Here is a 21,148-nt window from a genome sequence, read left to right as displayed (position 1 = left end):
CAATTACCAATATATCGCTCACTTCTTTCTATGTATTTAATTTTAGATACATAGGAATTTAAAAGAAGACCGTATTTAATATTGGTGGCGTGCATGCACGAGTTCTCGCGCTGGCATGACAGCAGTAGATATTGCATATTTTATGCAGGTTGTTCCCCGAATGTTGCACCTCAGGTACGGAGTACATATTACATGTATTCAAATAGTAGAAGTCACATAGCAGACGGATATACAGCAGATGCACCCCACGTAATATCGACCGAGAGTCGCCGTGCCTGACTGCTTCATCCATAGATGTAGGTACCGTTCAAATTCCCATAGATTATGTACTACTTGGTCCCTCTCTGTGTATGATCCGATTTCAATGTTTGTGGGGTTTTGTCAAGTCAGAATAAGTTTACTCTGCTTATACCTTTTTTGAAACATTGATGCGCTTTGGTTAGAAATTCATAAATATCATTCAACCCCTACATGCATCACAAATGCATAATGCAAGTCCTGACACCAGGTCACTACTCCGCATAGTTCCCCGTAATCACGACATTTACGGCTGGTATTCTATTTCGCGTCTCGACATCAAACATGCATCTGCGGTCTTCTCCTGGGCAGCTCTGAGCCGTAATGCAAGAGCGCATCAATATCCCGTCCGACCCTACTAGCGTCGTGAGCTCACACAAATGAGCAGGGAGGTTATTTTGTGATTTATTCAATCAACGAATGATGCTGCTGACCCTAACACTGGCCTGATCGGAATCAATAGTACAAAGCAAGCGATGCTCAGGTGTGCGCGCGAAGGTGATTTGAGTTTGATATTGGGGCTCTCCCGGGGTTTCCTTTTTGGGCCAATGGCGCCCTATCCTCGTGTTTTGAACGTATCGCGAGTATGTTTGGATGGTACGTAGTTAGTAGTGTGGTACCAGTGATCTTAGGCTAGAGGTTTGCTACATTGGATTTCTGAGCCCCGAAATATGTTGATTCATTCCATTCCCTTCAAAGGCCCACTTCCCGAAGCCGCTTCTGTAAATTGAGAGCACAATCATCTCCATACAGATTCCGTACAGCATCGTAGGGTAGAACAATCTCATGGTGTAGATCGGTATGAGCTGGAACATCAGGGATAGGATCTAGCCGGCCTAGTCGTGCTCTATCCTCATTCCCATTAATCAAAAATCTCCTACAGACATATGACTCTACCAAAAAAGTCTCCGGCTTCTCGCTACACTGTCGGATCTTGCTGAGTATCCTTTGAGCTCGGGAGTAAATGCGGCGTTCTGCAGAGTCATCAATGCTGATGATCAAGCGGCGAGGCTTTCGCTTCTTCAATGCCTTTTTTGACAAATTGACTTTCTTGGTTTGGTTGGATGTCAGGCGTATCGGTTCAGCTTGGCGTTCCACGAGAGACGGCTGGATGGCTTCATATACGTAGTAAAGATAGCCCAGCTGGTCAAGGTTCGTGGGTCGTTCCTTGAGGGGAATCATCTCGTAGAATCGCTTCCAGCACCCGTCCTTTTCAGAGTCCAAGGCGGCGAGAATGGCCTCCAAGGAGGGGACTTCTCCGTGCTCAAGTGATCTTCGAATCATGAGGGCAGCTGGATTAGTCCTTGATGTGATGCCAACAACATAGCTGGTGCTGTCATGAATGCCCCGTTGCTCAAGCTCATCCTTTATGGTCTCCACAAAGACTTGTCCCATCTGATCGTGTCGTTGGTCAACCGCGTCCATCCAGTCCAAGGCTTGGGTATTCGAGCATTGCTTCAACGCAAACTTCGTGGCTACCGAGTGGAAGTAGTGCCAGCTAGGGATGTCGAGCTTTATATTAATTCGCTGCTCAGACCCCTGCTCGCGAGCTCTTGAGATGTTCATGGCAGCGACATCGGCGATGGCGCTTGACGAGCGCGCAATATAATCCAATTCGTTGTATGTAGGGATTGAGTCTCTGAGGAGAGGAATGTCAACGTCACCAGTTTTTGGGCTCGTTGCACTCATTGCCAAAAGTCTTGCATTAAATAGACACACTCCGGAAACGATGGATACTTCCTCGAAGGTTGGCGTTCCCTCCTTGGTGAAGAGTGTATCGCCGGATTCGAGTCCCTTCCAAGAAGTTTGTAGATATTGTAGAGACGTGAAGTCTGCTTTCGGGAAGCGGAATTCAACGGACATGAAGGAGTTCCAGATGTGACTGTGGATAGGTTGCGCGTCAAATGTCTCGTCGACAACCATGGCGGTTCTTCCAAGCCGCACAACAGCTTTCTCGTCCTCTTGGGCTGGATTCCCTTTTTCGTTTGTGATACGAGGGGCATTAAGCAGCTGGGCCAGCTTAGTGGCACCTTGTTTGCCTTTGGACAGATATCTGACATCGTCGTCTCTTTCCTCATGGTCTTTCAGGGCATGGTTCGTGGAAAGCATATAGAACCTGGAGCCATTGCGAGCTCCATCGTCGTGGAAAGGAATTTCTTCGAAGTGAATCGAAAGCTTAGAATCCCCTCCGATCAGAAGATTTGCGATATTCGTTGGTATAGGCATAATCCAGAGAGAGGAATTTAAAGTGAAGTATGGAGTCTCTGACATTGAAATAACGAAAGTTCGAGCGATTTTGCGAGGACGTATAATTACATTTATTAGCTGGCATACATCTGGACGTTACATGAATACGGTTCTGGATTTTATCGAACTGCAAGAATGTCCGCTGCTACGACACAAGCCCTAATAGGAAGCGTCAGAGTATGTTCGTCAATTGACGCAGGGTACCAAATATAGATGCGTACCAGAATTTGCAGATCACATGCCATGCTGCAAGCATTCAATGTTAGAACATTGAGTGTAACCAATAGCTTTCCAGAAGATCATCACGAGCTTTCCAGTTTTTCCCATCCAATTCAGGTACCTCTCAGGCAAAATGTCTTTGCCAGGGACATCCTAGAGAAGCTATTGTCTGTAGTGCAACCATAGAGCTCTCCGCGGCTGAATACATGCAGGGTCGGAAGACAAGTTTCACAAGATCGAGATGTACTGGGCAGCTCCAGATCCATAGGTGCGTGCACACATACGGAGTATGTACCTGATACATATGGCATGGACTCGTAAGCTCTTCTCTCGCAATTGAAGCCAGAATGAGATCAATCCATCCTAGGATCCCGTATTCGCCACCTGTACATCTGAGAACGGTTATAGTTGAGTTGTAAGATTGTTTCGAGTGCTGCATGCTTGCAAAGAGCCTGCATGATCACACAGATCTATCATCTACAGGCTCATTCGGGCCATTTCCCTCAAGTTCAGATGTGTCAAACTAAGCCAAGGAGAATAGCTGGGCATAGTGGGGTGCATAAGGGACGAGGCTAGCGGAAATGGCGCCAGCATTCGAGTTGACTACCTGCATAGATGCACGAGCAATGCACAGCTCTAACAGCCAGTGGTAGTTTAGCCTTTGCACATCATTTTACGTGATGGCGATGAATGGCTTGCTGGTAGATCGATCTAGATGTAGTACAACAAGGGGTTAGGGAGCCGATCAAGATGCAGCATGCACGGAAAGTTGTTCCAGGTAGGCTCAGCTAGCCACCAAAATTCTTCTTTTCTGCTCAAGTGTATGTCTCCTGCTGATCCAATTTTACACCGCCTCTAACATGGAAAACCTTGAAAAGCGCTATTTTCCGCGGAGTATCATAGCGAGCACGTCACAGTATGCATTGGATGCTGATCACGGCAAGCCCGATCCGACCCGCATTTTCAGGGGCACGGCCTCGGGAAATACCCCACGCTTCCTCACAAGTATGGGATATTGAAACAATATATGTATTTCATTGGACGTTTGCATATATTTTCGCAGTAAAAAATCGAGTCTGTGAATGAGCGTCGAAAGGAAGACTTCAGCTTGTAATATTCGAGTGACGTTCATCGTAGGATTAGATAGAAACATATTTCATCTATTATACTTGAAGGTGGACTAGGTCGATTCAGACTTTTTTAATTTTTTAATTTGTGGAAATGACTTTTCTATATTTGAAGTGTCGCTTCATGAATTTTCACTGATATTGAATCTCATTTATATTCAGCTAAAGATTGAAATCATAGAGAAACCAGGCCAAAGCCTATAATGAAACCGAAAGAGAGCACCTGCAGTTCGTATCTATGCAGCAGCAACAACTGGAGGCGCTTGTTGTCCGTCTCCGTACTCAAGTGCAACTCTCTTCTCAATCCAAGCACCGGCAGTCATGTTCGGCTCCCACTCCAAAGTTCGCCACTTTCCTTTCGTCTCACATCCTGGAATTGGCTCAATCATCACCTCGTGCTGAGGAGTTCCATAAAAGGACATAGAGAAACGCTCAACAACGGTGTCTTCGTCGGTTGTCTCATCCCCATACTTAAGATGGATAGGAGCTGAGACATGGTGCAATGCGCTCTTCCACTTGCCATTCGACTGCTTCTCCAACATGTCTCCAACGTGCACAATCATGGTCCCAGCCTTAGGAAGCACTGGTCTGAAAATGCCTGCCTTGTAATCATGAATCTCAAGGCCTCCCACCATATCTTGGAACAGCAGAGTCAACTGTGTAAAGTCGGTGTGTGTGTTCAACCGGTTGCTCTTACCCGACTTCAACGGGGAGACCGGCTGAGAGAGATAATACAGCCAGCTCATATGATTGCGGCTGCGGCTAGGATCCTGCTGCTTTCCAAGATAGTCAAGGTCTGTGTATCCTAGGATTTCGCAAAGTGCTCGCAGAATCAGGAGTTGCTGGTTGAAACAAGTATCCCACCACTTCTCGAGGAAAGCGCGGAATCCAGGGAACTGGTCCTCTGGGAGTAGACGGTTTACAATCGACTCGCCTGGACCACCCTTCGAGTGAGGGTTACCCATTTCAAGGATCTCCTTCTGCTCGACTGGTGCACTCTTGCGCATCTCTTCAATCTCGGACTTGTCCCAGACATCCTGGCTGACGATGCCAGTCCCGACAGCTGCCCAGCCGCGGTGGTCAGCTGCAACTGTGTTGTGCTTGCAAAGCTTCTTGACCTCGTTTGGTAGGTGGAAGAAACGCTTGGACTGCTGGTTGTCAGCGGTTATTACTGAATTGTTGAGGGATTAGCCCTACCCAAGCCAAGGCTTCATCGACCATCTTTTGTCCAATGACGTGGTTGGACAGGTAGATAAACCCGTATGTTTGGAATGCTTCGTCAAGTTGGTTCAAGGCATCTTTACGCTCTTCAACATTCTCAGAAGAAAGAGCCCTGAAGTCAATGACAGGGATGTTGGCAGGTTCGACGTATGTCCGGGTCATGTTGGAGTAGTGTTTTCGAAGGCAAAGTGAATCAAGGGTGTAATTGATGAACCAAACTTGACTCCGACTAGTTCTTCCTTATATACACGAGATATCGACTCGAACTACACGTGGTACATAATGTTAGTTTTGTGATCGGCAGTATGAATAGCTCTCTGACTTGAAATGCCACGTCATGAGAGCGCAAGCCAGAAATAGAAACGCCGACAATCTGCTTTTGGTCAATAGTCACCTACTATGTAATGTGACTTGTTCTTTTCATAGATGGACAAATTCTGATCAATCTAGCCGACATGTTACATGCATATAATGCATTGAAGAGCTCCATCTGCATAACCACGCCGCCACAAAATGGGGAAATATCCCATAGACTTGGCATTTGTGTCAAGATCTGTAATAATTAGTGGGTCCGGAGGCTGGCTGAAGGTATTGAGAAATCAACTGCATATCAATGTATCAATGTACGGAGTACTACGGAGTATTACATTACAGCATTCGCAGGTGCAGGTCCCTTGATGGATCGATTTGTATGCACTATGCAACTGAGCCATATAACTTAACCAATTATGCTGTACGACGGTGATTCATGCATTGTGACAGTAGCTGATTGAATTTTGTAGATGATATCTGGAACTTGCCGGTAACGCTTGCCGGGTATCCCCCTCTTGTTTTTCAGACAGGTACTCTAGGACTCTAGAATTCGATGTCGCGTTTTGAAGTCAACTTTCCTAAGTCCATTATATTTCGTCTGGAATACGCTTCTCTAACTTGACGCAAAAGCTCCAATCTCCGTGATCAATATGCGAATTTCGATCATCCAGCCAATAATCACTCCGATCGACCTCGACGCCGAGGAAATAGAAGAACTCTGCAAAAATGGAATCACTTGCTCGGTCGTCAATTTGCGCACTGGCCCATCCTCCGTTGAATCTCGAACCGACAAAGCATTTGCAGTCCCCGGCATGATTGCCGCCGCTCAACGAGAAGTGGAAAATGGTGCCGATGCCATAGTCATCGATTGCTTCGGTGACCCCGGTTTGGACGTCTTGCGAGAAGTCGTCGATATCCCGGTTCTGGGTGTGGCACAGACTTCCATGAACATCTGTGCCAGTCTAGCGGATACGTTCGGTGTGGTAACCATCTTGAAGGAGTCTATTCCCATCATCACAGACTCTGTCAATGCCTATGGTCACCAAGGCAGGTTTGTCGGTTGTCGCGCCATCGACATGCGATCGCTTGAAATCAAGGGTCAAGTCGATGAGATGACCAATAGATTGGCTGAGCAAGCATTGAGTCTGGTGCGTGATTATAATGCACATTCGATTATCCTGGGTTGCACTGGGTTTATAGGTTGTGCTGAAGAAATCAGAAAGCGGCTTGAGCTTGTGGGTTTCAATGTTCCTGTTGTTGATCCTATGCCTGTGACTGTCTTTTCTGCAATCCCTCTTCTCCAGATGGGTTTGAAGCAGAGCAGGGAAAGTTATCCGAGGCACAAGCCTAAGGAGATCAAAGGCTACACGGAATTTGAGTGAGAGTATCGTTGGAAGTGTAAATAAAGAACAGAGATTTATTCTAAAAATATGACTTGCTCAATCCTTCGATGACTTGATTGATATGATGTCTATAGTAATGCAGCCTTTGGATGTTTTATTGTACGAATTCGGGGAAATATAATCAATTAAATATTTAACTATGAAAGAAGACGACCTGACCTTTCTACACAATCTATAAGTACACAATAAAAGCACACCGTGATTGGTGACTCTATGACGAGAAACACCCAGCAGAGTCCATATACCCAATCCCTTTTTAAGCTCCTTCTTCCGTCTGGGTTTCCGTGGACTTGATCGGCCTCTGTCGGAATATCAAGAGAGATAACGACATCAACCCACAACAAACCCCAAGAGTGACCATCAGCGCACTCCACCCAGCGTGAACCCGGATAGTTCCCGCGATAACGGGGCCTAGCAACTGGCCTCCCGCAAGTCCCATGTTAAAGAGCGCATACGCTTGTGCTATGGGGAGCGTATCACCAAAAGCCCCAGGGAATTCTGCCTCGTGTTCTTCAACCGCATATGATACTTCTGTCATTGCAATCATCTGAATTGTGGAGATGGATGCACCTAGCACCGCTAGAATCCCAACCAAGAGAACCTTATCATTCGTGGTATTATGCTTGACGAGCTGCATCAAAAACCACGACATGGCGACGAGCATGAATGCAACCGCTCCGATGATCCGAGACCCTATTTTGCTGGCGTGTTCTGCGATGTATATTGTGGAGAAACTGGCGATGGCGGGTACAACAAATATCAAGCCAGCACCGCTAGGTGACCAGTGGAACTTTTCAATAACGAATAGGGGAAGCGTCTGAGGAAAGCGTGAGGTAAGCATCTGATGCGATATTCAAAGTGGCTGTTCACTTACTGCATCCAAAGATGAAATGACAATAGAAATCATGACAATTGTTGCCAATGCGAGTGGCAAGCGTTGAGAGCGGAGTAGATTGAAAACAGTGACCGAGGCTTTGGTTTCACCTTTCTGTCCGTTTTTTACCTCTGACTTTGAAAGTCCCAGCAAAGGGGATTGCTCATCGGGGCTCAAATATGGGAAGCTCTCAGTGGCACTTTCTGATCCACTTGCAAAGCTACTGCAGCTCTCGTTGCACAGAGAATCGTTGACTTCGGTGGACTCTGTCAATAGTAAGTCAAGGCACGGCTAAAAGAAAAGACAGGAGTGACTCGACAGTGTATGGACTCACTCTTTGTCTCAATCATTGCAAATCGCATGATTAAATCCGCGACAAGCAGACATATAGGCACTATAAAGGCCCCGTAGAAGCCTACCTTGTCATACATTATTCCCCCAAGAGCGGGACCCAACAAAGATCCCCATGAAAGCGCAACAGTAGTATAACCCATAGCCTCCCCCACGCGCTCACTGGGCACATTATCCACAATGATAGAAAGCCCGACAATCCAGACCGCGGCGGCAGATATTCCCTGTAGCGTTCGCGCAATAATGAGGACAGGGAAGGATCGAGCAAGTGCAAAGAGACCAGTTGAGGCAGCAAGGGCAACCAGTCCTACCACAAAGGGCACTTGTCGTAATTTGCAATGGTCTGCGAAGTATCCGAAGAATGCTATTTTGTAGAAGTTCGTTATTTAGCTTTGTCCTTTTCCAGAGTTATGCGATGCGCAATACCTACGCGATCCAAAAAGAATCGAGCCGCCGTATACGGCAAGGAGAATCGACACCCATAGTTGAACTGAAGAAGTTTTAGCGGGTGGATCGCGAAATAACTGAGAACACTTTGTACCATCTTGCTCGCTGGCGCCCATACGATCAATCAAGGCCGTGGGCATGATCGGAATGATCTAAAGTGTAAGGTGAGTATACACCACCGTGAATCTACATAATGAAGCGTCTTACCATCACATAAATAAACAAATCCTAAATCGGATGTTAACGAATGACAGGAACTGGCGAGGGCGATCACTCACAGTGAAAATGGCTGTTGACACGGTCGCCACGACAAACGACTCTGAAGACCGGAATTCCTGAAGCCATACCATATTGCGGGTTGGCCGTACGGAGTACTCACTGCCCTAACCTAAAAGAAAATGTCAAAGGATTGAAGACAACCAAGCAGCATTTTTCTGGGGGAAGATATGGATTCATAAAAGCTCGGATGAACCCGTGGACCCCCTGCTTGCACTTCAGCTCCTTTACTGTACATATGTCGAGCCAATCCCCAGCTGCCGCTTATGATCAGTGATGCATATCAATAGTTGATTGGCGCATTGTGATTTGTTATATTGCTTTTTTGCTTTTTGCATCCCGAACTAGGGATGGAAGACCAAAGGCGCCATGCTGGGCTATGCTAGTCACTTATATAGGGGAGTGCTCACTCTATAAACAATGGGGTCCCAAAGCCGAGGCAGATGAGCCAATTAATAGCAGAATAATCACGCAGTCTTTTGGTTGGCCTTAGGCGAGGAAATCTAGTTTATTTATTGTAATGGTTCATGATGTGCAGTTGTCACAAACAATTTTCAAGTTCAATTTTAAATGATATACTCATCAGTTGTACGGAGTGATAGCACGAATATAAATCTATATGTGCCTACCGGAAGTGTGCAGTATATAATTAAATCGGAGAGAAGGTAAAATAAGATATTGAAGCTGTTGGATCCTCCTATTGATGCTTGATTGTTTACTATAGAGCGGTTGTCAGACACCAAGGCTATATACATAGGGGAGCAATAGTTTGTCTACACTCGCCATTGTCCGTAGCAAAATTGGCCACATTTGACTACTTTAAATTATATTCTCACTGCCAAACTGGTACATATTCATTATCTTTAACATTTATTATAGGGGAAAAAAACTCCCTGTTAGTTAGATATTAATCTAACAAGCACTATGGTAAAATGGGTGCTTGTTTAAGTCAGAGGGAATATCACGGTTTTAAACCTACACTTACGAATAGCACCATTAAAACCACCTAAAGTAGAGTATTTCACTCGACGTCTAGTTTATTCAAACTAAGCATTTATTATATCTACCGAAGGGGGTAGTTACTATACCCTTTTTGAGACGACAGGATTATCGAGACTTCATCCGTCAAGGCCGGTCAGCTTTGGAGTCTTGAAGCTCTAGTCCTTTTATGCCGTATCTCTATATAATAGCAGTGTATAGAGTCATGTGAGCCCTCAAACCATAAAACAAGACTTCCTATCAACTTTCTGATAATATGTACGGAATACGCTAGGAACATATTACGATACTTGAACGGTCACCCAACTTGACTGAGTTCGTCGTTAAACCCCACTTCGGATCCTGTCGTGAAGAAACGCCAAAAAAATAAATAACTACGGTGGCCTGACATAGATCCACTCTATATCTATGAATCCCATACTCTCTGAGGTTGAAACCCCACATGAAAGAGCGGTAAAGGAGACCATGTTGAAAAAGTGTCTAAAAAATGTTCCGAGCGACGGACGTAGATATGGACCTCGAGTATTCTTTTCTATAGAGTAGCGATATTTGCTTCCCTATAACTTTGTACACGTGAAGCTAGAACCAGTGAAATCGGAACGTACCGAGCGATCTCTGCCCTAGTGTTGGATAGTCTGAAAAATGTATACGGTAAAATGAGCCTCAAGTCAGCCGCGTGCTCGAGCTGATAACTAAGTATTTATATCCCAGTGATGTCAGACACCCGAAAAGAGGCCAACGCTGTTTGCCCGGACACAGACACCCGGGTTCTCGCACGGTGGCGTATACTTCATGAAGCATGCCAAGAGATCAGCGTCGGGTGACGATCGGATTGGGCAGCGTCTGTCACAGGGATCCCTTCAGCCGGGGGGCGGATGCACCCCCAAAATGGAAATATCGAGAATGGTTTCAACATCCTAACCTAAGTTAGTAACCCAAGGAGATGCTTCCAGGGTTGTAACACAGACATTCTTCAGTGCTCTCGCTTATCGTCAACTCCAGAGAGGCGTCACGAGCACGGGGTATACAGGTATACTTTTGTCCCTATGATATAGACGAGCATGCCCCTCGTACAGTAAAACATGTTGATCGGCGGGAAACGTGGAGATGATCAGAGGAATGTAACACCGAAAAACAAACCATCGAATCACCATCACAAAACTGCTGAGCATTGAACATTCAACGAGTAAAATAAATTAAAGATAGACAAAAAATGACTATAGTGGCTGGTGGGTCAGCACTGAACTTCCGCCTGACGCGTCCCCGCCGTTTAAGTCGATCATCCATGGGGTCACCTCATCTTGGACTCTCTTTTCTCACTGTTATCTCTTTGTCGTTTTTGTTTTTTGTTTTTGTTTATCCTTCTAAAGCATTGAGCTTTGGGAAGAGATATGCTATATAGTAAGTAAAGTCCCTTGATCTCTTTGGTCGTGTGAGCTCCATTTCACTCCGTGTTTACGTCGGATGTGGATCGTCTTCGGCATATCTCCAACTGCTGATAAGACTGACCCTTGCCAACTCCACTACATATAGTTGAAGCATAAATCTTTCTAAGCGACATGCCTCGGTCACTTCCAAAGACCCGCGCTCCCTTGTGCGAGCAAGACGACACCGAAAACACACGCACTGCCCAAACAGCTCCCCCCTCACCGAGTGCCTACAGACGATCTCAAAGCTACCTCTCCGAAAGACATACAGAATACCAGTCCCTCGATGCGCCCTTGGAGATTACGGAAACAACAAGCCTTCTCGGGCCTGCTCAAGAGTTCCGACGACGAGCTCCGCGACGGTCTTACACCAGCACTTCCGGAGTGTCGGGTACTGGCACGGACTCATTTAGACATCTTCTGGCCGCCGATAGCCTGCGGCGAACGCGAAATCATAGCCGTGCCAATTCTGCGGGCAGGCGGCTCAGCCGACGAGCGAGTATAGACGGCGATAGTAGACCCGCTAGCCTTCCTCCGTCCACAAAGGACAATCTTACTGCCTCTTCATTTTTGGATGAGCGGACTTGGTACGATCAATTCACTTCCACAGATTGGGTGCATGATAGTATCGCCGATGGCGCACGACTTCGCCTACTCCGCCAACGGAAAGATGTCCGAGGCCGATTGCTAGCGGCCTTCGACGGTGCACAAGGATGGATCTTGGTCGCGCTCATTGGGTGCATCACGGCTGCCATTGCTTACTTCGTCGATGTCACTGAAGGGTCGGTCTTTGATTTGAAGGAAGGCTTCTGCACAACCCAGTTTTTCCGTAGTCGGCGGTCCTGCTGTCAAGGGCTGGGTGTTTGTGATGCATGGCGGTCCTGGTCCGGGATCTTCTCGCCATCGGGTACAGAACGCCAGTGGGTAGACTTCGTCATGTTTGTCTTCTGGGTTGTGACACTAGCCCTCATCTCGTGTGCTTTGACTCTGCTCACAAAAACTGTTGTTCCTTCGTCCATTTCTCTTGCCACGCTTGATGAAAACCTGGGCGCCGACTCCCGTGGGACAAAATCTGCAAATGGACTCGGTGCCTCCGAGTCTCCTCATTCGGAGCCAGAGATGAGTCCGCCACATGGAAATTTGCCTAATATTCCGTCCCGTCCAGCTATGATCTACTACTCTGCTGCTGGCAGTGGAGTGGCAGAAGTCAAGGTCATCAACAGTGGCTTCGTCCTCCACGGATATATGGGACTGAAAACGCTAGTTATCAAAACCATTGGCTTGATCTTTAGTGTTTCGTCTGGTCTGAGCTTGGGCAAAGAAGGCCCATACGTTCACATTGCCACCTGCGTGGGCAATATCTGTTGTCGTCTGTTCGCCAAGTATAACCAAAACGATGGAAAGCGACGAGAGGTTCTGAGTGCCAGTGCTGCTAGTGGTGTTGCTGTTGCCTTTGGTGCTCCGATTGGCGGTGTCCTCTTCAGCTTGGAAGAAGTCAGCTATTATTTCCCACCCAAGACCCTTTTCCGGACGTTCTTTTGTTGCATTGCAGCTACGTTGTCCCTTAAGTTCCTCAACCCCTATGGAACAGGTAAGATCGTCTTATTTGAAGTCCGGTATCTTTCCGACTGGCAGATCTTCGAGCTTTTCATTTTCATCCTTCTTGGTATTATGGGAGGCGCCGCTGGCGCGCTCTTCATCAAAGCCTCGAGCCTGTGGGCACGATCATTCCGTCGCATTCCAGCCATCAAGCGTTGGCCAATGCTTGAGGTTTTCCTCGTTGCACTATTTACAGGCGTTGTCAGCTTCTGGAATCGATACACCAAACTTCCTGTCACGGAACTCTTATTCGAGCTAGCTTCTCCTTGTGAAGCAGATGTCGAGAGTACGGGGCTATGTCCCCGTACGGACGGTATTCTTGAAGTCGTCCAGTACCTTCTGGTGGCGTTTGTTATCAAGAGTTTCCTGACTATTATTACGTTCGGTATCAAAGTGCCTGCGGGCATCTATGTGCCATCTATGGTAGTTGGCGGCTTGATGGGGCGGATTGTTGGACATTTAATCCAGTACTGGGCTCTTAGACATCCTACCTTTTTCTTATTCGACTCTTGCCCTGCCGTTGCTGGGATTGAGGCATGCGTCACTCCAGGAGTCTATGCATTGATTGCCGCTGGTGCGACCATGTGCGGTGTGACACGACTGTCGGTCACTTTGGCTGTGATTCTGTTCGAATTGACAGGAAGTCTCAACCATGTGCTTCCATTTTCCCTGTCTGTGCTCTGCGCCAAGTGGACTGCGGATGCCATTGAACCTCGCAGTATTTATGTAAGTTTTGCCCTCCCCCTGGTATCCCAACCTCAACGTTATACTAATTGATACCAGGACCTGTTGACCGATATGAACTCCTACCCCTTCCTTGATAGCAAACTCCAGCCGACCACCGATGCCGAGCTGGGGGACATAGTCCGACCAGTACGGAAGAATCGCATCATCGATATCTCTGCATCGCCATTCGTCGCAGCCACGGCCCTCCGTTTCAAACTGGAACACCTGCTCATGGCAGGTGAGCTGGACAGCGGACTTCCCATTCTACGTGAGGGTGTCCTAGCCGGTCTGATCCCAGCACCGGATCTCGAGTACGCACTAGACACGCTGGGCGATGAGGAAGACAATACGATATGTCGGATGGCTATGGATCCTTCCACCGCCGTCTATGACAGCGAAACCGAGGATGCCTACCAGGTAGATTTCAGTCAATATATTGACCCTGTAAGCTTGGTTAACCTCTCCAATATCTTGGCCCATACTAACTTGTTTATTCATAGGCTCCAATCGCTCTTGATGTCCATTCCCCTATCGATTTGGTCTACCAATGCTTTGCCAAGCTGGGTCTTCGTTACCTCTGCGTTACTCAGGACGGAAAATATGCCGGCCTGGTACACAAGAAAGCATTTGTGAAATTCATGAAGGAGAATAGCGACTAGGCCGTGACCATTGATCGGCCATTGCACTGTTTTCCATTTGCATTTTCCGGCGTTGTCGAGCATCCTGATTCAACTGTTCGCATAGCCTTGCATATACTCTCATTTTATGTCTATCTATTCTGTGGACTCACTCAGCCAACATTGGCATTGTGCATAGTTTTGTTGTATATATTTTATTTGGTTTGGACAGACACACACCAAGTACGAATCTTTGAACATATTTAACTAGTCAATCATCCACAGGGAGGACCATATCCTACGCATGTTTAATTCAATTTCTCATATCCAACCATCTGAACCTCAACATCCCCATCGCCCTTCCACTCCCCATCAACCTCCTCCCCAACCCACTCAGAAACCTCCTCAGAGCTAGCAGGCCGCCACCCATTCCCCTCATTGAGCCCATCCAACGGGAAAAACGTATCACACTCAAACGAAGCAGGCGCATCAACAGCCCCCTTCCGCACAACATTCGTCATAACAACCCTAACAGCCCTCCCGCCCAACTCCTCACCACCCATCTTCAACGTAGCATTATAAATCTCCGCCCCACCAATAACAAAAATTTTCCCAAGCGTCCCCTGCGCCCCATACACAGAGTCCAACTGCTCCAACGCCGCGCCCAGACTCGGCGTAACAATCGCATCAGTCATCGGGACCGCCGGCGGAGCCGGGACAGCATCCGTAGGCGGGTTAAAAGCCTCCTTTTCCGCATTCGTAGCTTGTGCTTGTGTCTGAGCCTCAGCGGCCTTAGCCGCAATCTTCCTCTTCATCTTCCCCAACTCCGCATTTACGCTCTCGCAAACAGAACCGGACGTGTCGCGCGTGATCACGACGTTAATTCGCTTTGCGAGAGGGCGCAGCGAGGTGGGAACTGAGTCATATGTCTTGCGGCCCATGATTATCGCGTTTGTCTTGCCTGGGCTTGGTGGGCGCGATGTCACGCGGGCGAAGAATGACATGTCTGTCTTTATGCGGGGCCATGGGAGGGTGCCGTTTAGGCCAATGCCTAGACGCGTGATTTCGTCTTTTGTGGTCGACGCGGTGCGGATTGGGGTCGTTGCCACGATTAGGGTGAGAGAGGGGAGCGGGTGCGGGTTGTGAGGTGGCATCTTGGTGAGAGGTGATTGCGGTTCGAGGTGAAATGTTGTACCCGGAGACAAGCGTTGCGAGGTTTCGGTTGTGAGAGAGGATGGTCAATGGTGGAGTGGAGGTTCGCGTCGCGAGGGGAGAAATCGTTATCGGAGCTGGGCTTATCGCCCCGCACTATACAGCTGCAGTCATTTCTCTTTGGGGGTTATTCATGTTATGACATCGTTTGAGGTTGCAGAGCTCCTCCGGTCGAGCAAGGTCTATAGGGAGGGAGGATGCTACACTATTTCTAGTCTAACTCAGCGAGCGAAGCAGCAAGTAATGGTAAAAATTGAGTTTTGATTCAATATCGCAGGTAAACTGAATGCGCCATAACACCGGTCGAACGCCAGACGTAAGGAAACAAGTGGGTATCACATGCGAAACAGCTTCAAGGGCCAACAGGCAAAATGCTTCAGAGGAGGGCCTGGGGACATGACCGTTACTGTTCGGTCTTCTCAGGCTTCTCGGCCTGCTCGGAGTCCTTTGACTCAGGCTCCTCGGACTGTTCAGTGTCCCCGGGCTTCTCGGGCTCTCCGGGGCCATCCAAATATGGCATCAACAGTCCTCCCTCAAGGGCCTGCCGAATGGCCTCCACATCCCCCTCGAGCTTCTCCCGACGCTGGACGTCACGTTCATCTTCACCGAGGGTATCGAGCTTGCCAAAAAGCCAAAGCTCCTTCATGAGGCGAGACAAGGCGAGGAGGTCCTCTGCGGCACGAATCTAAGGTAGCGAAATGTTAGTCTCACGTTTTAGTGTGAAGTTGGAAGCTCAATTGCATTCGTCTTGGGAAGGGGAAAGGTAGCTTGGTAACTGGGTACTGGGGGCACAGATCAACATACCAGGGCAGTGGACTCAACATCGATTTGGAATGCTTCAACAGCGGCATCGACGTGGCTGGTTCCGTCGAACTTGTTGGCAGCAATGGCGACAATGTTCTCGAACCGCTGCAGCAACTGCGAGATATCATAGTCGACGCGGTCTGTCACGTCACATTGTTAGTCAAGGGACATGGGAGACACGGATGTAGCTGCAGCAGCTCAAGGTTAATACGTACCAAGCAACTCCTTGGCGGTTGGACGCGAATCCATGGTTGGAACGTTCTTGTTATTCTCTTCGGATGAAGATGAGGATAAATCCGAAGGGGGATAATCCGAAGGGGAATCCATGCTGATTAACGATAACGATAAGAATTATTGTGGGGCGGATAGGTACGGGTAGATGCGGGAGCGAAGCCGGTATTACCCGCGGGTCACGTGTTCAGATAATTTTGCCGTGCCCTCACCGCCTTTATTTCTTTGTTCTTTTTGTGTCACATGATGCATCACATGACACTACACTTTACCTACATAGGCACCCGCACTACTCAGGCGCACCCGGGCAGGCGCCCCTTTCCCGGGTTACCCCCAGCCAAACACCGAGACAGGCCCTGAACCTCATTAACCTCAAGTGCTACCATCAGTCTCACTATGTACCTATTTATCCATCTAATTTTTCTCACTTCTGTTTCACTCAATAAGATCACTCAGGCCAAGATAGCTAAAAATTAGTATATGAATCAAATATCTACATTAACTACTATATAGTTAGCTTTTGTATTAGATGCCAACATCGGGGAGCGTTTTCGGGTTGGGTACAACAAGAGTAACCCCTACACTTAACGACATAGAATAAATCTAGACTTCCACTTGCATATAGTTCCCTTTCGCCTTTACGCATCTTACAGATTTTCCAGAGAGCCTTTCTTCCAGTAAAATCCTTGATTTCTGTTGTCTCAGGAACAATTTCATTTATCTAGCCGAGACGATATGTAGGACGTTGTATGCAAAATAATACTCCAATGTCTCTTTTTGACGTTCTTTCTTATGTGATAGCTAGAATAATAGGAATGATAGCACGGAGTAAACATACTAGAATTATCAGTCTACAAGAATATAAAACCGTACAGACGAGTTTTCTATGTACAATTAGGGCTGGAACTAGTGCTAAGTTTCCCTTTTTCTCTCAAACTTCTCCTCAAGCGTCACGAAAGATACGTTCTCGGTCAAGAATAACCCTATGAGCACGAATTTCCTCCAGCCAGTGTTTTGCGAGAGCCACAGCATCAGCTACAACTCGAAGGGCCACTTCTGTTATGAGAAAATGGCCCTCCGGTTCTGCTACCCCGAACGAAATACACTCTTTCCTTACTCAATGCTCTGGCTCTCGCTGAATGAGAACGCGGTAGTTCTGGATCTCACAAATTGCGAACTCTAGCAGCATTTCATCAGTATGGCTAAGACTCAGGGTCAAGGGAAGATCCACAGTCACCCAGTATATGCCTTTGTTCTCAGGATCAACTGCAAATTTGTTCATTTCGAGGTTGTAAAAGAGATATTGCGTTTGTCTGGGACTGATTATTCGCCATTTATTAGGGATTCTTCCATGCTCGGTCATATTGTCTGTGATCTGTATGTCTTTGTGGGCTTTAGATGTTGTATCTCACTCAAAGGGGATGGTGCTTAGATCGAAGGACTTTGTGGGAGCACCGAGAACTTTTGATATGGAGGAAACCGAGATCCAAAGAATGAATTGATAATGCCCTTGATTATAACAATGTCCTTTATGATATAATGCTAAAGCGTTTAATAGTTCCTCGCTAAAAATAATCATAGGCGAATCGCTTGTTTTGAGTAAGAAAGTCAAAGATTGTTACCAGCAGTTTCTTCCAATGATATGAAAAGACAAGAGAACTCATGAAAGGAAGTTGAATGAAGTGCCATCGGAATATTCTTCACTGGACAAGAGAAAAGGACAGCTACAAGAACAGTTGGATCCTTATGCAGGCTTGTCGTGTCTTTTTCGAAGTCTTTGTAGATGTCTTGTTTCAAGACTTTGTTAATATATTTCTCCCCCTTTTGGTGCTGTAGCTAAAAGGATAAGAACTAGTAGCAAAATATAGAATATAGTGGAAAGGAAGTAAAGTGTGCAAATCAACTTTCCTATATTCAATAATTGTACAAGAAATAAGGTTGAAACTACATCACTATGTGCTTTTGTGGAGATTGCTGGGGGTATTGCTTTAGGGTAAAATCCTTTTGACAGTTATGATATTCTTTTAATACAACGTCAAAAACAACATAACATAATACATATCCATTCGCTAAGCTGAAATACCTCATGAACTGACATCTGGATACCCAACTATCACAGGAGACTCTAACGCACGTATTTTCCCTGAAAGTCTGATTAGTGAATGTATGCAAATGAGAGCGAATACAGGTACATACCATGAAGCGCTTGTGGAAATCAGAACGAAGAAGATCCTGAGAACGAATTAGTTTAACGTCATAAGAACAAGCCAAAGGAAAGTAAGCATACGTTGACGAATTCCTTGCCATCTCTGTTCTCTGTTCCCCGAGCCTGGTTCTTGAACACAACATCGTCATCCCAACGCCGTTTCATGCTGAAATCCTGGGAATTGAGCAGAGGATTTCCGCGCGCGATGTCAACCTCACGCTTCTCTTCTTCTTCGGCTGCCCGTTCACGCTCCTGTTACGCATTAGCCACCATTGTCGGATCCAGGGTGCGAGAATGCGAGATACCTCTTTTTCCTTTTGTTCCAATCGCTCTTTTTTAATCTTCTCAAGCTCCCGCATTAACTCGGCTGCTTCGTCTTCCTCGTCGCTGCGATTTGTCAGTTTATTTGTCCTAAGCACGAGATCCTAGATTCAACTCACCTATCCTCGTCACTGCTGTCTTCTGACTCGTCTGAATCGGCATCTATGTCACGCGTCTCCTCCAATATGCGTCGGCGTTTGGCCTCTGGGTCTTCTTCCTGTATGTCGCCATCGCTTCCATCTTGTGGCGCAGCTTCAATTTGTCGCTTAGGGGCTGAGGATTCAGCAATAGCTGGTTGTTCGACGGGAACGCCATTCTTCTTGGCAAAGTGCGCTGCCTCAGCTTGGAGAAGCTCTGCGCGAAGGTCACGGGGCGATGGGTCTGCGTCGGCGGCGCCGCCTTGTCCAGGTTGGCTAGAATAATGTCAGTGATCGGTGCGGTCTGGCCAAGTTCGTTTTACATACCGGACTTTCAGGTGTTTATGCGCAGGGAGGAGTCGCTGGTGGTAGGCCGGGCCGCGGAGGGCTTCTTTGCCTTGCGCCTGTTGAAATTAGTCAATGTCCATGAAGAGTCGTGTTGAGAAAAGTTGCCGTACCGGGTCAAAAGTAGGTCTGTGGGCTAAAGCAACGTTAGCTATGAATATTCATATTCGCAAATTTTCCTTCTAATGGCATACCTGTAGTCATTTTGTTGTGTGGTTGCTAAGTGAAAGTTAGAAGTCCTAGGACGTTGCGGCTTCCAGCTTTGGGAGTACGTAGTCGCCTCAGGCACCAACCTTCTCCTCACGTTCTTCTCACCGCCTTACGTATTCCACCTACCATTGGCGTAATCTTCGGAATAATAATACTCCGGACCGCTACAATGCGGCCTGCACGGGCAAAATGGCCCAAAAAAGAAAGCATCTCTGATCCCCGCGCCGGGGCTGCTAGACCTCCCTCAACGATGTCGAAAGAAGCGCAACTCTCAATCGCAGAGCGCGACTTTATTCTCGAGGCGCTCCGTGAGGATGTGCGTCTCGATGGTCGCCAGCCTGACGACTATCGTCCTCTCAACATCTCCTTTGGTGAAGAATATGGACATGTGAAGCTGCAGCTTGGGAAGACACAGTGAGTTCCAGATCTTTTGTTGGTCTACCAATGACAATCACTGACTGATTCTCTAGCATTATTGTTCGCATCTCTGCTGAGGTTACTAAACCGCGTGAAGACCGACCCTTCGATGGTCTCTTCAACATCAACCTGGAGCTGAGTGCAATGGGTTCACCGGCCTGGGAAAACGGACGGTATATACCACCGATCATCATCGTTATGCATTGATTTGTGCTCACAATTACCTCTTGCAGAACAAACGACATCGAGGCATACGCCACTAACACCCTTGATCGTATCATCCGCCATTCCAACGCCCTCGATACTGAATCTCTGTGTATTCTAAAGGGTGTGAGCTGCTGGGCGATTCGAGCCGATGTTCACATTATTGACTACGATGGAAACATTACTGATGCCGCCTGCATTGCGATCATGGCTGGACTGCAACACTTCCGCCGGCCGGATGCTGTGGTGAGAGACGGACGTGTCATAGTCTACGGCGTTGAACAGCGTGTGCCTGTCGCACTTAATATCACACACAAGCCTCTCTCAGTCACATTCCACACCTTCAATGACAGCAAGCATGTCATTGTTGACGCCACCCTCAAGGAGGAGCAGGCTGCCGAGGGTGATCTTGTCATTGGCATTAATAGCGCTGGTGATGTCTGTTATCTCTCGAAGTACGCAGGTGCGCCAGCAGATGCCATGGCAATTGTGAACAAGACAAATGTGGCATGGGAAAAAGTCAAAGATATCAATGCTGCTGTTGACAAGGTCCTCCAGGCCGACCTGGCTAAGCGGGCGAAGATTGGCATGGCCGATGAGTCTCGGGCAGAAAATGACCGGTTGGTTCAAATCGAATGAACAGCATGTACTACCATTACTTTGACGATCGGGGGACTGGAGTTTCGCATGGCGTTTACATCAATGATACTTGGCTGCCACATATGGGCGCTAGTAGATGAATGAACTTAACCATTTTTCCTAATGTTTTACATGTAAACTGTGTACCTAAAACTTCATGAAAACCACTCAAGTACCTTCTACTGACTTTTTCTTCCCCAACATATCTTTCATTTTAGTGGGAGCAATGTCGGTTCCTACATAGTATACTCCATACAAACAAAGCGGTTAGTATATTTCC

At 47.3% G+C, this 21,148-nt stretch overlaps 9 protein-coding genes across 9 annotated transcripts; 3 read left to right on the top strand and 6 right to left on the bottom strand.

Annotated features, from left to right (window-relative positions):
• Positions 1-990: 990 nt before the first annotated feature.
• N7517_008256 (uncharacterized protein) lies at positions 991-2,523 on the bottom strand (the record flags this gene model as incomplete). Its single annotated transcript, XM_056725986.1, has 1 exon — positions 991-2,523. One exon carries the CDS (start codon positions 2,521-2,523, stop codon positions 991-993), a length of 1,533 nt encoding a protein of 510 aa, XP_056576837.1.
• Positions 2,524-4,126: 1,603 nt separating this feature from the next.
• Positions 4,127-5,273, bottom strand: N7517_008255 (lolo protein; the record flags this gene model as incomplete). Its single annotated transcript, XM_056725985.1, has 2 exons — positions 4,127-5,038; positions 5,088-5,273. 2 exons carry the CDS (start codon positions 5,271-5,273, stop codon positions 4,127-4,129), a joined length of 1,098 nt encoding a protein of 365 aa, XP_056576836.1.
• Positions 5,274-6,073: 800 nt separating this feature from the next.
• Positions 6,074-6,805, top strand: N7517_008254 (aspartate/glutamate racemase family protein; the record flags this gene model as incomplete). The annotated part of the gene is made up of 1 exon (XM_056725984.1): positions 6,074-6,805. The coding sequence occupies one exon, from the start codon at positions 6,074-6,076 to the stop codon at positions 6,803-6,805; it is 732 nt and encodes a 243-aa protein (XP_056576835.1).
• A 277-nt stretch (positions 6,806-7,082) lies between these two features.
• N7517_008253 (MFS transporter) lies at positions 7,083-8,848 on the bottom strand (the record flags this gene model as incomplete). Its single annotated transcript, XM_056725983.1, has 6 exons — positions 7,083-7,127; positions 7,173-7,643; positions 7,701-7,966; positions 8,035-8,415; positions 8,482-8,650; positions 8,777-8,848. The coding sequence occupies 6 exons, from the start codon at positions 8,846-8,848 to the stop codon at positions 7,083-7,085; spliced, it is 1,404 nt and encodes a 467-aa protein (XP_056576834.1).
• A 2,484-nt stretch (positions 8,849-11,332) lies between these two features.
• N7517_008252 (putative voltage-gated chloride channel (ClcA)) lies at positions 11,333-14,184 on the top strand (the record flags this gene model as incomplete). The annotated part of the gene is made up of 3 exons (XM_056725982.1): positions 11,333-13,525; positions 13,583-13,969; positions 14,026-14,184. 3 exons carry the CDS (start codon positions 11,333-11,335, stop codon positions 14,182-14,184), a joined length of 2,739 nt encoding a protein of 912 aa, XP_056576833.1.
• A 266-nt stretch (positions 14,185-14,450) lies between these two features.
• On the bottom strand, positions 14,451-15,296 carry N7517_008251 (dihydrofolate reductase; the record flags this gene model as incomplete). The annotated part of the gene is made up of 1 exon (XM_056725981.1): positions 14,451-15,296. One exon carries the CDS (start codon positions 15,294-15,296, stop codon positions 14,451-14,453), a length of 846 nt encoding a protein of 281 aa, XP_056576832.1.
• Positions 15,297-15,757: 461 nt separating this feature from the next.
• Positions 15,758-16,485, bottom strand: N7517_008250 (RNA polymerase II mediator complex head subunit MED22; the record flags this gene model as incomplete). Its single annotated transcript, XM_056725980.1, has 3 exons — positions 15,758-16,039; positions 16,159-16,298; positions 16,374-16,485. The coding sequence occupies 3 exons, from the start codon at positions 16,483-16,485 to the stop codon at positions 15,758-15,760; spliced, it is 534 nt and encodes a 177-aa protein (XP_056576831.1).
• A 2,029-nt stretch (positions 16,486-18,514) lies between these two features.
• N7517_008249 (spliceosome-associated CWC15 family protein) lies at positions 18,515-19,602 on the bottom strand (the record flags this gene model as incomplete). Its single annotated transcript, XM_056725979.1, has 8 exons — positions 18,515-18,532; positions 18,586-18,621; positions 18,677-18,847; positions 18,901-18,982; positions 19,036-19,329; positions 19,381-19,457; positions 19,512-19,534; positions 19,593-19,602. 8 exons carry the CDS (start codon positions 19,600-19,602, stop codon positions 18,515-18,517), a joined length of 711 nt encoding a protein of 236 aa, XP_056576830.1.
• Positions 19,603-19,777: 175 nt separating this feature from the next.
• N7517_008248 (exosome non-catalytic core subunit RRP45) lies at positions 19,778-20,868 on the top strand (the record flags this gene model as incomplete). Its single annotated transcript, XM_056725978.1, has 3 exons — positions 19,778-20,022; positions 20,079-20,198; positions 20,259-20,868. 3 exons carry the CDS (start codon positions 19,778-19,780, stop codon positions 20,866-20,868), a joined length of 975 nt encoding a protein of 324 aa, XP_056576829.1.
• Between the last annotated feature and the right edge of the window lie 280 nt (positions 20,869-21,148).

The sequence above is a fragment of the Penicillium concentricum genome (genome assembly GCF_028827145.1).
Source record: "Penicillium concentricum strain IBT 3081 chromosome Unknown utg000003l_segment0_segment0, whole genome shotgun sequence".
Lineage (NCBI taxonomy): Eukaryota > Fungi > Ascomycota > Eurotiomycetes > Eurotiales > Aspergillaceae > Penicillium > Penicillium concentricum.
The sequence above is the reverse complement of the archived record's forward strand: the minus strand, read 5'-3'. Positions and strand labels throughout refer to the sequence as shown.